Source organism: Pleuronectes platessa, chromosome 21, assembly GCF_947347685.1.
Source record: "Pleuronectes platessa chromosome 21, fPlePla1.1, whole genome shotgun sequence".
NCBI classification, from domain to species: domain Eukaryota; kingdom Metazoa; phylum Chordata; class Actinopteri; order Pleuronectiformes; family Pleuronectidae; genus Pleuronectes; species Pleuronectes platessa.
In genome coordinates this window covers 8,096,564-8,109,461 of record NC_070646.1, presented here as the reverse complement: position 1 = coordinate 8,109,461, position 12,898 = coordinate 8,096,564, and the positions used below count along the sequence as shown (strand labels likewise).

Sequence of the window (12,898 nt, the reverse complement as noted above, 5' to 3'; positions counted from 1 at the left end):
GCATACAAGATTGAATTTTATTATGAAATGACACTAAAACCACCAGTTTTCTGAAATACATATACAAGCATGTGTGTTTTCAAGGCTGTAAAAATGTATTCAGCTCATTAAGGACACTGCTGGTGGTTAATGACAGAAACAGCTCGCTTGTCACTTGTCATTTTAGCACTTCTTTCATCATGTAAAGATTCGGCATCAAGGCCGTAAATTATTCTCTTCTACATAGACTATAAATAAAGATGGCGGACACATGTCCACTTCTTCCCACTGTGCAGAAATGGAGCCAAATGTCACAGATTCGGATGCAGCCATCTTGCAGTTACAGGGTTTATGAAGTGTACTGCAGCCGGCAATTCTTTATACACAGTCTATGAATAAAACAACTGGCTGAGGTTAGGAGTACATAGACTATTCTTCATCCCACTGAGTTGTGATGCTGGTTGTTTAGGTGCAACAAACCAGTGAGTCATGGAGGCTGCTGCAGCGATGCCTCTGTGCAGAGTATCTGGTATTAACAGCTCTGTAGCACAGTACTATGTGGATGTTACGTGTGTGCATGAGGACGTACTGGTTGAAGAGGACTCTGGAGCGGACAATGAACTTGAAGATATACTCCAGAGCCTTCATGGCCTTCAGTAGCTGCTCCGTGAGCTTCTCAGCATTGTCCACATAGTTCTTCAGAACTTTGGTCAGCTTCCTGTGAACACAACCACACAGAGCATGACACTTATACAAAAACATTATATGATCACGTAGTTAAATGTGCTTTTTGTTTGTATGGAGGGTAATTAACTTACGTGTACGCCAGTGTGGCACTGAAATGCTTCCGGATGTAGGTCTCCAGGACGGGGTTAAAGTGCTGGAACTTCCTGTCGGCTATGAGCCCAATTATGAACACCTGTCAGAGAACAAAGATCCGTCCATGAAAATTTAAACCACACAGGTTGTAACAGAGAGCAGGACAAACTGGCCGTCTTACTCAATATGCTGAAAAAGATTAGGAAATTCCATTTTCTCTCAATTCTCCAGCCAGCGGATAATCTAGGATACCTAACAACAGCATTTCTACCTCCTTCCTCTGAAAGGGAAAAACTGCTCTTTAAAGATGCTCCCCATGTGAGGCAGTGGCGTAAGAGATAGGATTCTGCCAAATACTTTGTTGACATATCGGCTACAAATAACAGATTTCAAACATGACAACGTTACGTATTGCAAAATTCAATTTTTGCTTATTTGCAAGATATCCTTCCTGTTCTACCCTGCAGGAAAAATGAGACTTCTAATGTTCAGACAGCAACTGGCACGGAAATGATGCCTTGACAATAAAAATTGAAGCAGATCAATACAGCAGTGATTCTACATGAGATGCAGTGTGTCTGCAATCCCCTCGGTGAATGATATGCCACGCTCTCATTAAAATACAACAGGAGTGAGCTACATGAAATCAGGACTGAATTTAAGTATCGACTTTAATAAAAAAAATGATATGCTCTATAACCAAAAACATATCTATTAACAACTTAACCAATATTGTTGTAATCAACAACACAATACATCTATATGCAAATACTTTTGAATTATATTGCAATATTGTGTTAACATTCCTATCGTTTTACCTGTTGAGATGAATATTTGCATCTGAGAGTGAAATGTGTCTGAATGTTTATTTGCCCCCCCGGTATGAACTATGTTCTGCTGATACCAATTTGCTTCTGAACTCACCAAGGCGTCGAACACCAAAGTGTCGAAAGTGTCGCTGTCGGAGTTTTCCATCATGATGTTGAAGAGAGCGTCCAGAGTGTCTTGCAGAAACTAAAAATGACAGAAGCACAGCATGTAATGGCGGTTGATATTTACTCCATTGATAAAAAATGGCAAGAAAAGACATGGATATGGAAATTTAGCAAAATGACAAAACTGTCTTCACTGCTCTTTCACATCAATATCAAATTGATGATCATGTCCTTGTTTGAGGAAGCTGGTGACATTGAGGTGATACATTAACTTCTAGGAGAGATTTCTGCACAGTTTGAAGAAGCCATAAAATCTGTAGCTGGGGATTTTATTCAGTGAATAAATGCATCCCAATGAGAGCTGGATGAAACAGTTCAAATTATTATCATTTTTACAATACTGCTACATATTGACTTACAAAACATGCTAACACTGACATGCAGCTCATGAATAGTATATCAAGTAGCATGTATGCTATGTGGTTGTATGACTACACCATCTTGTGACCTTTGACCAATGAAATCTAATCAGTTCATCTTTGAGTCCAAGTGAACTGCTCAAAATTTCAAGATATTCCCCAAAGGCAGACAGTAGATATCCTGTACAAGAGGCCAACAACATATGACCTTGACCTATGACCTTCAAATCAAATTGAATCTATGAGTCCAAATAACATTTGTACCTAATTTTAAGAAATTCCATCAATGTGTACTAGATATCTTGTACGCAGCAATGATTAGCAACCAAAAACATAAATCCTCCAGTCACTTGCTCTCACTGGCGCAGATATACAACTATACAACTTAATTAATTTTTATATATTTAAATATATATGTTATCCACCTTTTTTAATAAAAAGGGCATTAATGTAAATATCAGGTATATAAATAAAATCATATTGCCATGTATGAATGCAAACCTGCGGAAAATAAACCCCCTTGCCCTGGTTGGTTCAGCCTAAAGCCAAGCGCTCTGACAAGGCCACGTGCGATCCCTTACTCAGCTTTTACAACTGATACCGATATTAAGCTCTATGAAGACAGCAGTAACTTCCCTGTCAGCAGTACATCCAGAAACACTAACTACATGCAGCCGGCCTCTCTCGGGAAACATGCTCCATTTACCCAGCCAATTCTGAGGCGACGTGAAAACAGATGTAACAGTGTGGGAAACCGAGCTTTCTCTCTGCGCTATACCTGGTCCGTCACCTCGGGATGGATGATATTCATCAGGTTCTCAATGACAAACAAACATAACCCGCAACGCAGCAGAGTTTAAACCACAATTCAATCTCGAGAGGGTTCAGACTGCATGACGGAGAAGAGCTGGGAGCGTCCGGTTCATTCACTCACTGTATCACAATATAAAAAAAGCAACTGGATTGGAAACCCCATTTTATGATTTATTCATGATTTTCTTTGTGTGTGCATACGATCGAATTCACACTATACAACCATAAGTGCTGTATAATCTACTGGAGTATTGTTTTCAAATGGCAAACAGAAAATGTCACCTAATTGCACACCGACAGCCTCGGAGCGCTTCGGAGGGACCGGGAGCTAATGTTGCGTTAATAATAATCACCCCCCCTGTAGTTTAATGAACTGGTCCAGCTGCGGTGTAGACATCTATCTGGTCTGATCAAACCTGTCTGGTGAAGGACTTCCTCAGATGCGCCGCAATCTGCCAGGCCCCCAGCCGGCCCACCGGAAAAAACTTTTCTCTAGAAAGTGATTTATTCATCTGCACCATGCTGAGAACTTTAAGGGCCCGTCTACACTTCTGACAGCAGGTCATCTCCTCCCCTCATGTGGGCTGTGTGTGGTACTGTGTGCATACTCTTTAATACACACGGGGGGATTATATGTGAGGTAGCTGTAGTTTTCAGGAACAATAGGTGTCGTGTGTGACTTTATTGTTTATGTCATCAGCTGTTAAGATAACTTTTTTTTATCTGTATCCAGGCAATACACTCATAAAAAAATCTGATTGATACAAAACCTGGTAAGTAAGAAAGATGTTTTTTTCACTTTCAACTCATGCATGTAGATAACCTACAGGCGCTGGAAGTGGTTGACCAATCACAACAGAGCGAACTTGGCTTTATCGAGAGGAGCGGGGGTTAAAGATACAGGGGCTACAACCAAGTGTTTCAGACAGAGGCTGAAAAGAGGAGCTGCAGCAATGGACACTATGAGGAAAGTGATGTGTTATCTGGAAATAACAGCATTTTAACATATTCAAACTAATAACCCTGAGATTCTGAAGCTGAATATGATAATATATGTTTTCGCTCCAGCTGTGACAACACAGGGAGCCAGCACAGCGGAGGAGCGCTGTCATTTTCTGACCTTGACGACTTCGCCACCTTCCACCTTCATCAGCTGACGGAGGTTCTGCTGCAGCAGGCTGGTGTTGGAGCGCCACTTCAGCAGGCCAAGGAGGTCCACTGAAAAACAGACAAACAAGGAGTCAGTACCACAAAGCACATCAGGTGCCACTGGTAAATACAGAGTGAAGAGAGATGAAGAGGCACACACACATTCACATGGACACACGTCAGTTGGTAGATGAGACGTGACGTGATTAATCACGTTCCGCACAGAGCTCGTTCACAGACCACCTTTGGCAGGTTATCAAGATGGGAGCTTAAAAAGGCCATTGTGTCAATTTATTATGGCATTGTATACGTCAGGCCCGCAAACATGAGCCAGACTTTTCTAAGGTAAAAATTTGTTTGTCTTTTAAATCTAGCGAGTGTGTTTGGAGACTTCAGTCGGTTTGGAGGTCGATTGGGGGTCGACACTATTCAGCCTGAGAAAGACAGATGTCTAACAGACTCAAGCTAGGGACCGCTGCATTGTGTTGCTCACGATTACCTCTGTCAAGGGGGGGGAATAATCCTCCATGTTCATCTGCGTGTTTGTTGGTTAGTTAGGATTACACAAATAAACTACTGGAAGGAATAGTACGAAACCACAAACCAATTAAAATCTGTTGTGGATCCAGACCAACGAGTTTTCCTTTCTGAACATTTTCCTTGCATTTTTCAGAGAAATATGGAGTGCAATATTATCCAACTGCGCAATATTATCATGTGCAATATATTTGAGTCCATATACTCATCTGCTTTAATGCCCTGTGTTTTATGCTATTTATTCCTTGTGTTTTTGTATTTATTTTTGGGACTATTCTCTTGTCTGTTTATTACTTTCTTTACCACTGGGTAACTTTCTTGTAGACTGGAGGAAAGCACTGAATCGAATTGAATGATTCTTTGATTAATCCTCTCAGTTACCTTGCCGTCCAGATACAAGCCAGAGAGAAACTTTCTTAAAGAAAAGTTGGAGCGGGTTATTTACACAAACCTGTATTGATAAAGCAGCAAAGCTCAAGAAAACAGAGTTTACAGAAGGACCAAGCCAGCATCTGTTTGTCGACCGCTGCCTCTCTCCACGTGCCATGTTTCAGCGAGTATGGGAGAGCCAATCAAGCATGGCGACACAGTGATGGATGCCCATCATCTGCGAGCCTGACAGCCTATCAGGGCTCAGTTCAAACCACCAGGGATCCCCTCCTCCCCAGGGAGATATGAATTTGAAAACTGACGCTTAGGCGCCCATGAGAGACAACTGGAATGAAATTGGGATAAATCATCGGGCAGCCTGGTCCCAATGAGACACAGCTGTTAGCGGCCATGCCGTCTGCCGCACACGGGACAGCGAGGCGGCTCGAATCCCCGAGTGACAAATAACCTGCTCAAGACTGGATGTCCTTGCAGGCAGCCAGATTTAAAAGATGCAACAAAAAGGTCAGATGGAGAGTGGAGTGGTGGAGTAATTAATTTTGAGGGAACAGGTTATATCATCACTTCACATCGAAATCCACAAGCGTCCCAATTATCACCATTTGAGTGTTTTGTTATTGAACACTTTGCATGACACGAGTGTTTTCTGTTAACTTTTACCAGCAAACCGAAGTCTAATAGCTTGTCCTTTTATTCTTAATAGTAATAGCCTTCTGACGTTTTTTAAGTGCGGGCCTTTGAACACGATGTAAGAGCACATTCAGACACAAATTCCCCACTTAAAAGAACCTTTTAATGAAACATATATTTTTTTTTATTCCAGCCAAGGTGGGAACAGAACGTTACATCTTCCGCCCCGGCCAGTCCCGCTCCCTGCGTGGCTGTCATCGGATCTCGAGCTTCTCCTCTAGCCTCCACTTAGAGAAGCACACTCCAAATACCCAGGGAAGGAACCGGCAGCCACTTCACACGCGCTCCCAGTGCTGGGAGAGCGTCTGCATAAATATAGCTTAATTAAAAAGAGTGTTTCATCTCTGCTGCGGGATCAGGGATGAGGTGTGTCGTGTACGAAGCAAGTGGTCTGTTGCAGGGGGCATTTTTCTTTTTTTTCCCCCACAGTAAGTCTGAAGGAAAAAGTCTTGTCAGCAACCACTTAGAGCAAAGACGAGTACGAGTTGGTGATTGAGATTTTTAGATATACTCCAAACGGCAAGAGGAGAATATATTATCATTTTCGCTTCAAATGTGGATTGTTAATAATCCCTGCATTATTTAGCCAGTACAATTTTCCAGAGCGAGGTAATTTCCCATAGGTTTGATATGATTAGTTGGGTTTTTGGGCAACCAAGCACAAAACTCAATCGAGTAGCTAGTAACCATCACAGCCATGCTACAATTTTCCAATCAGCCGAAATGACGATCTCGCCAGTATCGGCGAATCCAGTTATAGAGGAGCTGTGACCGCTTGTAATCGGATGTCACAGAGAAGAGTTGAAAGAGAGAGAGATGAATTCTCTGAGGCACACTATTGTATTAGCTAAATAAAATGACAAATCGTCCAAAAACAACCCAGAAAACAACCAATCCAAAAGAGTAAGGCACTCAATGTAAGGCGCTCTGAATGAAAGTGCTATATGTGTCATATGCAGTCCATTAGACCTTTATCATTCTCCAACAGCAGTACAAACTAAACAAATACATTTATGATGTAATGCAGGAAAAATAGTATTGGATATGGATTTGCTTTACTTAATAAAAAAAAATAATAAAACTCCAGGAGCTTTGGCATGGGATGATATATACTATATATGTTTTGGCTGCTTTATTTCCATCTCTACAGTCCAAGGGGCAAACACTGCTGCACATCTCTCTGACGAAGGGAAAACTTCAAAAGGGGAAAGTGTGGAAAAGAAAGGAGGAGAAGAGCAGATGTGCCTGTTCATCTACCAAACAGCGTAGAGCACATTTGGAGCTACAGACATTTGGTCTGACTGGTGTAATGAGCGTGGGCAGGTTCGGCTGCTGTAACGGAGAGAGCTCATCTGCTGACATCAACACCCACTGATCAGAGGAGGAAGCAACACGACTGTATTTAAGTGACAACTTAAACCACAGACTAAACTTAATAACCCTCAATGGGAATATTACTGCAACACAGAACGCCCTCTTCTCTCACACAATATCTGCAGCAGCATTGACAATTCCAGGGATCTAATAAAGGCTTATTTTTGGTTATACATGTTATTTGGGCAAAATAACAAGAAAATGTACTCGTTCCTCCCATGCAGGTTTTTTTTTTATAAGACAGCTTAGATTTACACAAGGCCTGTGAGTGAGTGTGGCAGCTGGTGGAGAGAAGACTGCCACTGAATATTGATGTAAACAGGGCACCGTTTCTCTTTTTTAAAGCCTCTGTCAAGTGAAAAGCGTGCGTTTCCTAAATGTCACCGCATCAAGCTCAGCAGCCATGTGCTTTTCTTAGTCATACAAAAAGATGCCGAGATGCAAGAGCTCCTGTTCTTAACTAAAAGACAAAAGAAGTAATTCCTGTCGTCCTCTAATGGGAGCAGCAGTCGGAAGATAAAACAAGTTTAAAACTTATATAAAGGGGGATAAAAGTAAAAGGTGAAGTTATTCCTCCGAGTGCCTGTTGAAAACATTGATCACATTTTAAAGTCTAACCCCTTGTACAACTTTGACAGCCCTCACTGTTTGTGCACGTACTGCTCTCCTGTGCAGTGAAGGACGTTCCCTGTCATTTCAGCGGTGTTTGCTTTTAGTATTACCTCCAAATGAAGTGGACTTGACAACGGGGGAAAGATTTTGTTTCGGTTTCATTCTGTTTGACCTCCTCAGCACTCGGCTTCCTTACTCCCTCAGGCTTGTCGAGGGACATCGTAATGTTTTAATACACGTGCCATCAATGGTTAAGCAATGTTTGGAAAGATATAGGATTAAAGTTGTGATAAAGTGAATCTATTCTCTCTAAAAAGAACAAGGAGGATTTTAACCTCTAAAAGGATGATATCGTATTTAACACATGAGGAAGGGAAACACACTAGGTTCTTTTCGAAGGGCAACACAAAGATTATTGAGTGTGAGCTCTGACATTGAGAAACACATCATCAATTTGCTTCAACAGTTCCCACCAACCATTTAAAATTATCTTAGTACAAGCATGAATAAAAACATTAGGGCACGATGCACTTCTTATTCAAACAGGCTGTTCCTCTGGAGGAGCGAAACAATTAATTTCGTTAAAGTCAGACTGCAGTGAAATTGTCCCTTCTTCATTCTCAGTCTCTTTCAGGTTGGGCCAAAAAATACACACAGAGAAACCGAGGACGCTTTGATTTTGATTCTAATTAAAAATGGAGGCTCGGTACTGCATACCAAAATAAACAAAGAAGCACAATGCATCGAGCACAGGAGAAAGAGAGGCAGGCACGTGGGAGGGTTCTGTTGACTGTGAAATCAGAACCACTCAGTCTGGAAATACCAACACGTCTGTTGTGATTTATAAAATGGTATATAAGGCTGGAACGAACTCAACAGGCCAAAATCCTTAAATCGATCAACCCCGAAGAGCAGATGGGGATTTCTCCTCAGCTTAGTAAGTGTGGATTGACAACAATGAACAGAGCAGAGCGGACGTCGTTCAGCAGAGAAATCAGATCCACTGACGGACACTGATACAGAGGGAAGTCGGAGAAGAAGGTGGGATGAGGGAGAGGAGGTGGAAGAACATTTTGACAGTGAGGGCAAGTGTCCAATGTGACCAGGTGGAAAGAGGCAAAACACGACAGGGGTCCCAAATTCCTACTTTAAGTAATGTTGGGTTTCTGTGCACAGACCATCTGTCTTCAGTCAAGTCAGAGGCTGTATGATTACATCATACCGACGAACAGACATTACTATTCCAGCATCGGAAAAGCCTGAGATAAAATGAGTCTTCACACTATTATTTTCACCCAGATTATTTTTCTTTTCCTGTAATTTACTTTCTTCTCCACCGTACCAAATCAGCAGTTGCGCCGTACTGGCAAGAACTGGCCACTGGCAAGTACTGTTATTAGAGCAGCAAAGAAGCAGTATCGGATTCGGTATTGGGAAAGGAAAAATGGTTTAAAATCATCTCGAAAAATAACACATAGAAAAAATGAACTGCAGAGGTAGAGGGGCTCGTACCGTTCTGCGTAAGCTTGGTGGAGCAGACCAGTGTGGCGATCTGGAAGGAGTCCTTGCTGATGGTGCAGTTGCCCAGGTTGTGGGTGTTTTTACCGGTGGTGGAGTAGCCCTTCTCCTCCAGCTCCAGCTTGGTGGCAGGTAGGTTCAGGTACAGAGACGAGTCTTCCATCTTCTTCGCCTCTGCCTGTTTTTTTCCCGGGATAATATTGAGTCAATATGTGAGCAAATTAACAATTTACGACTGAGGCAGTTAAGGAAGCTCGTTCATTTTTTCAGTAACACAGAAATCGATATCTCCTGTTTTTCTGTTGTGATGAAATATTGTGTTCCATTACTTTGAGTCTTTGCTTTTCGCTGTGTTTACTGCCAGTCGTTGCATGTGGGACTAATAACTAAACTCTTTGCCAAACAGTAATTTCAACTGACAACTGCACCGCAAAAATATGAGACAAAGAAAAATCTATTCGGTGGGGGAAATTCCACATTGCCTTTTTAATCAACATAAATGGCCAGTGTGATGCAAAAGTATAATTATGCAGGGGATTTCAATTGGAATGCAATCTCATTTCCCTTTGGTGTTGATGTGTAGCTCTTATACAATTCTTTATAGAAGGCAGTGAAGCAGTATAGTGGCAGCTGCTAATAACACCGACCAATTTCTCACCTACGCCTCATCTCTGTCTTGAGGAGTGTGGTCCGGAATAGAGATGCCAGAAAAGCCAGAGACGGACTTTTAGAATCACGTTAGGGGATTGTTTCACATTTACCTTGTACACGATGAAATCGTGCTCACCGTCCCTCAGAGTCGTCCCGTCATACCTCATCAGCTTTACGAAAGACAGAGCAAATATCTTCTCTGATTTGTCTTTTGCTGTAGGAGGAGAGAAAATAAACACATGAGGAACACATGGAGGAGATATTGTTTTTCTTTGAGACTCATAGTTTACTTTCCTATTTCTACACAAAATATAGTTTTTTGTGTATGTTTACAAACCAAAAGACCAAATCTTCAAAGCGAATACACTGCAAGTGTTCTTTAGGAAACCCAAGGTTCCATTATGAGCTTGCAGGGACAGACTCCACATCAATGAACCATGCAGCGTGGCTGCCTTTACAACAAGTCATTAACAAACTAGCAGACTAATAAAACAGATCACCCCCAATGCAAATCTCAGCACTATAAGGGCCCTGAGTCAGCTCTCGAGTTTTCACAATAATTTACTATTCCCTAATGATGACCTAATTCGCACTAAGACTCTCTGTGCATGAGTTGTTCTTATAATAAGTAATAATTCAAATGTTCCTTTAGTTAAAAATCATCTTTGGTAACTTTAAACGACAGATTAAATCCACTTTTGTCTGCATCCTGTTTGCATCAGTTTAAACACTGTCATTGATCTCGGAGCTGCAGCTGTGAACAGCATAAAGTGAATAATCCCTCTCAGGGTGCTGCTCGTGTCTATGTGCAAACACGTGTGTGACTGTGGCTGGAGGTTGTATAAGGGAAGCGCTGAATAAACCAGCAGGAGAGTTATGACTTTGTCCTGTAACCCAGCGTTTGGACAGGGCCACATATATCATCACAGGGGATCAACCAGCTTTAACTTATGTGCGGGGAGACCTGATTCATCGAAGTATCTCGCGCATTCTATCTGCATAAATCCCCTCATTGGTTTGCTGCCTGCAGCCTCGCCTGTGAATAATTGCTAGGCTGGCATGAGAGGGACCAGTGGAGGGAAAACACTGTAAGCATGCCACCCAGTAGAGACACATGTATTAGTGGCTTGCTCAGGACAGGAGAGAGCTCGGCACTCGGCACTCAGGGGGACAGAAAAGGTTTTTGGGAGCCAATCAAAGTCAAGTTTGAGTAGAACTCCTGCACACGGTGACCTGTACGGTGGGCTGTCACTTGAGATTTCTGCTAAGTGTACTATGCCACATTCAAAAGCCTGCCCACCACCAAGCTCACCGGGTAGTGGCAGAATCACAGATGAAACTGAAGCGGGGAAAAAAAAAAGATGGCAGGGGATCTCTTACAGCCACGGTGGCATCCTTGATTGCAGCCATCAGTCTGATAAGGCCTGACAATGTTGATGTGTTAATCTGATGCACTGGCTTAGAGGCGTGCTGACTCTCAACCATTGGGCTGAGATAGTGAGCAAATGGAAGTGGCCGTGATGAGCAGCTCTGTCACTCTGCGTTTCCACTGAAAGTTCAGCGCTGGCTAGGAGCAGCGGAGGGAGCGGGGAGAACACAGGCAGATGAGAGCAGACGACTCAAGAGGACTTCATCTATAGCGGGCAACCTCTGCTCGGCTTTTCTTAGAGATTTCTCCACATGGAGAGAAGACTTGGACGATAGAACGTAGACATGTTGTCTTCCAGTCTGTCTGAAGTATGCTGTGTGGAACATGACACTTTCTAAAAGGACCAAATAAACACCCATCTCTCATTTTAAGCCATTGATCTAGAGTAAAAACAACCCAATATACTTAAAAATAAAATTACATATATTGAATTGGGAATTATTTTGACATCAAATTGTCTTATACCAGTGATTTAATCTGCTCTAGAGTGGATATGATTGAGTGTTTGAGTGATTTAGACAGTCAAAGAATGTATCCGGATGAGTTAGTGCTTTGACTAGACTTATTTAGTGAAGTCAGCTTCATAAACCACCAGGGAAAAAAATAAACACTTTCATAAAATGCTCATAAAACAGTCAAAGTTGAACACTAAGGGTAAGAATTATGGCGAGGCGGACTGGAGAAAAAGATGTCTGCTTTCCCATCCGATCACATTAAAGCTGTGTTATGCACATGTGATGCCTTGCGCCGCCACCTGCGACCCAGCCCACCCGCATAGTGACGGGAATAAGAAAATAAAAACGTCATTATAAACAACTAATATTGTGATATCACATTCTCGAATCAAAATCACAGAGTAGCTGATTACAGAATATGTAAAGTTCCCTTAGTACTGTGGGCCGGTCAGGATCATTTGTTTGAATGTGTGAACATGGTACAAACAGGTGGTGATGGGAAGGATAAACTGCATCATTACAAGTGATCACAAAGAAGCTAAGTCCAGCAGAGAGGTGAATGCATCAACTCCTACAGCTTCTGCAGGCAGCCAATAAATCACAGTGGGTTCATCCTCAAGTACTGAACAAACCCCGTCAGTGCAGAAGTGACAGGAAGTGGCCGCATGCCAGAGAAACACGCCTGAACAGATGCAGACAATCACAAACTTGGATTAAGTTAGACTCGTGTGCGCAGGGGATGTAATAACATCATGTCTCTATAATGGGAGTTGTATACTTTGAGAAACCCACTCAAGGACGGGGAAACACAAGACCTCCCACATACAGAGTCCACTACAGAGACATATCTCTCACTTGTCAACTGTCAGTGCTGAGGTGGCAGCATCAGTATGCCCCCTCAGTCCCAGAGTCACTTAAGGTGAGCCAGTTTCTAAAGCAACCCATCCTGCAAGATAACAGTCACAGCGTTTCAAAGGCATGCCTCCTAACAACATTAGTCCCTGGAGAGGCAAGGGGCCACGCATGACAAGAAGCCTCTCCAAGTGGATTATAAACCAGCACCGAGCGTCTGAGAACTGGTCATTTTCTCCAAAACCCCTGCATGCAGGTGACAACCGAACAGAGCTG

At 42.5% G+C, this 12,898-nt stretch overlaps 1 protein-coding gene across 2 annotated transcripts in view; it reads right to left on the bottom strand.

The window, feature by feature from the left end:
• dock1 (dedicator of cytokinesis 1) overlaps nt 1–12,898 on the bottom strand; it is a 170,895-nt gene that overhangs the window by 122,132 nt on the left and 35,865 nt on the right. For both annotated transcript variants that reach the window (XM_053413680.1, XM_053413681.1), the window contains exons 17-22: nt 9,997–10,100; nt 9,230–9,413; nt 4,086–4,183; nt 1,723–1,812; nt 798–898; nt 569–697 (exon numbers count right to left, since the gene is read on the bottom strand). In XM_053413680.1, the coding sequence (XP_053269655.1) occupies nt 569–697; nt 798–898; nt 1,723–1,812; nt 4,086–4,183; nt 9,230–9,413; nt 9,997–10,100 (706 nt within the window). The remainder of the gene's footprint in view (nt 1–568; nt 698–797; nt 899–1,722; nt 1,813–4,085; nt 4,184–9,229; nt 9,414–9,996; nt 10,101–12,898) is intronic.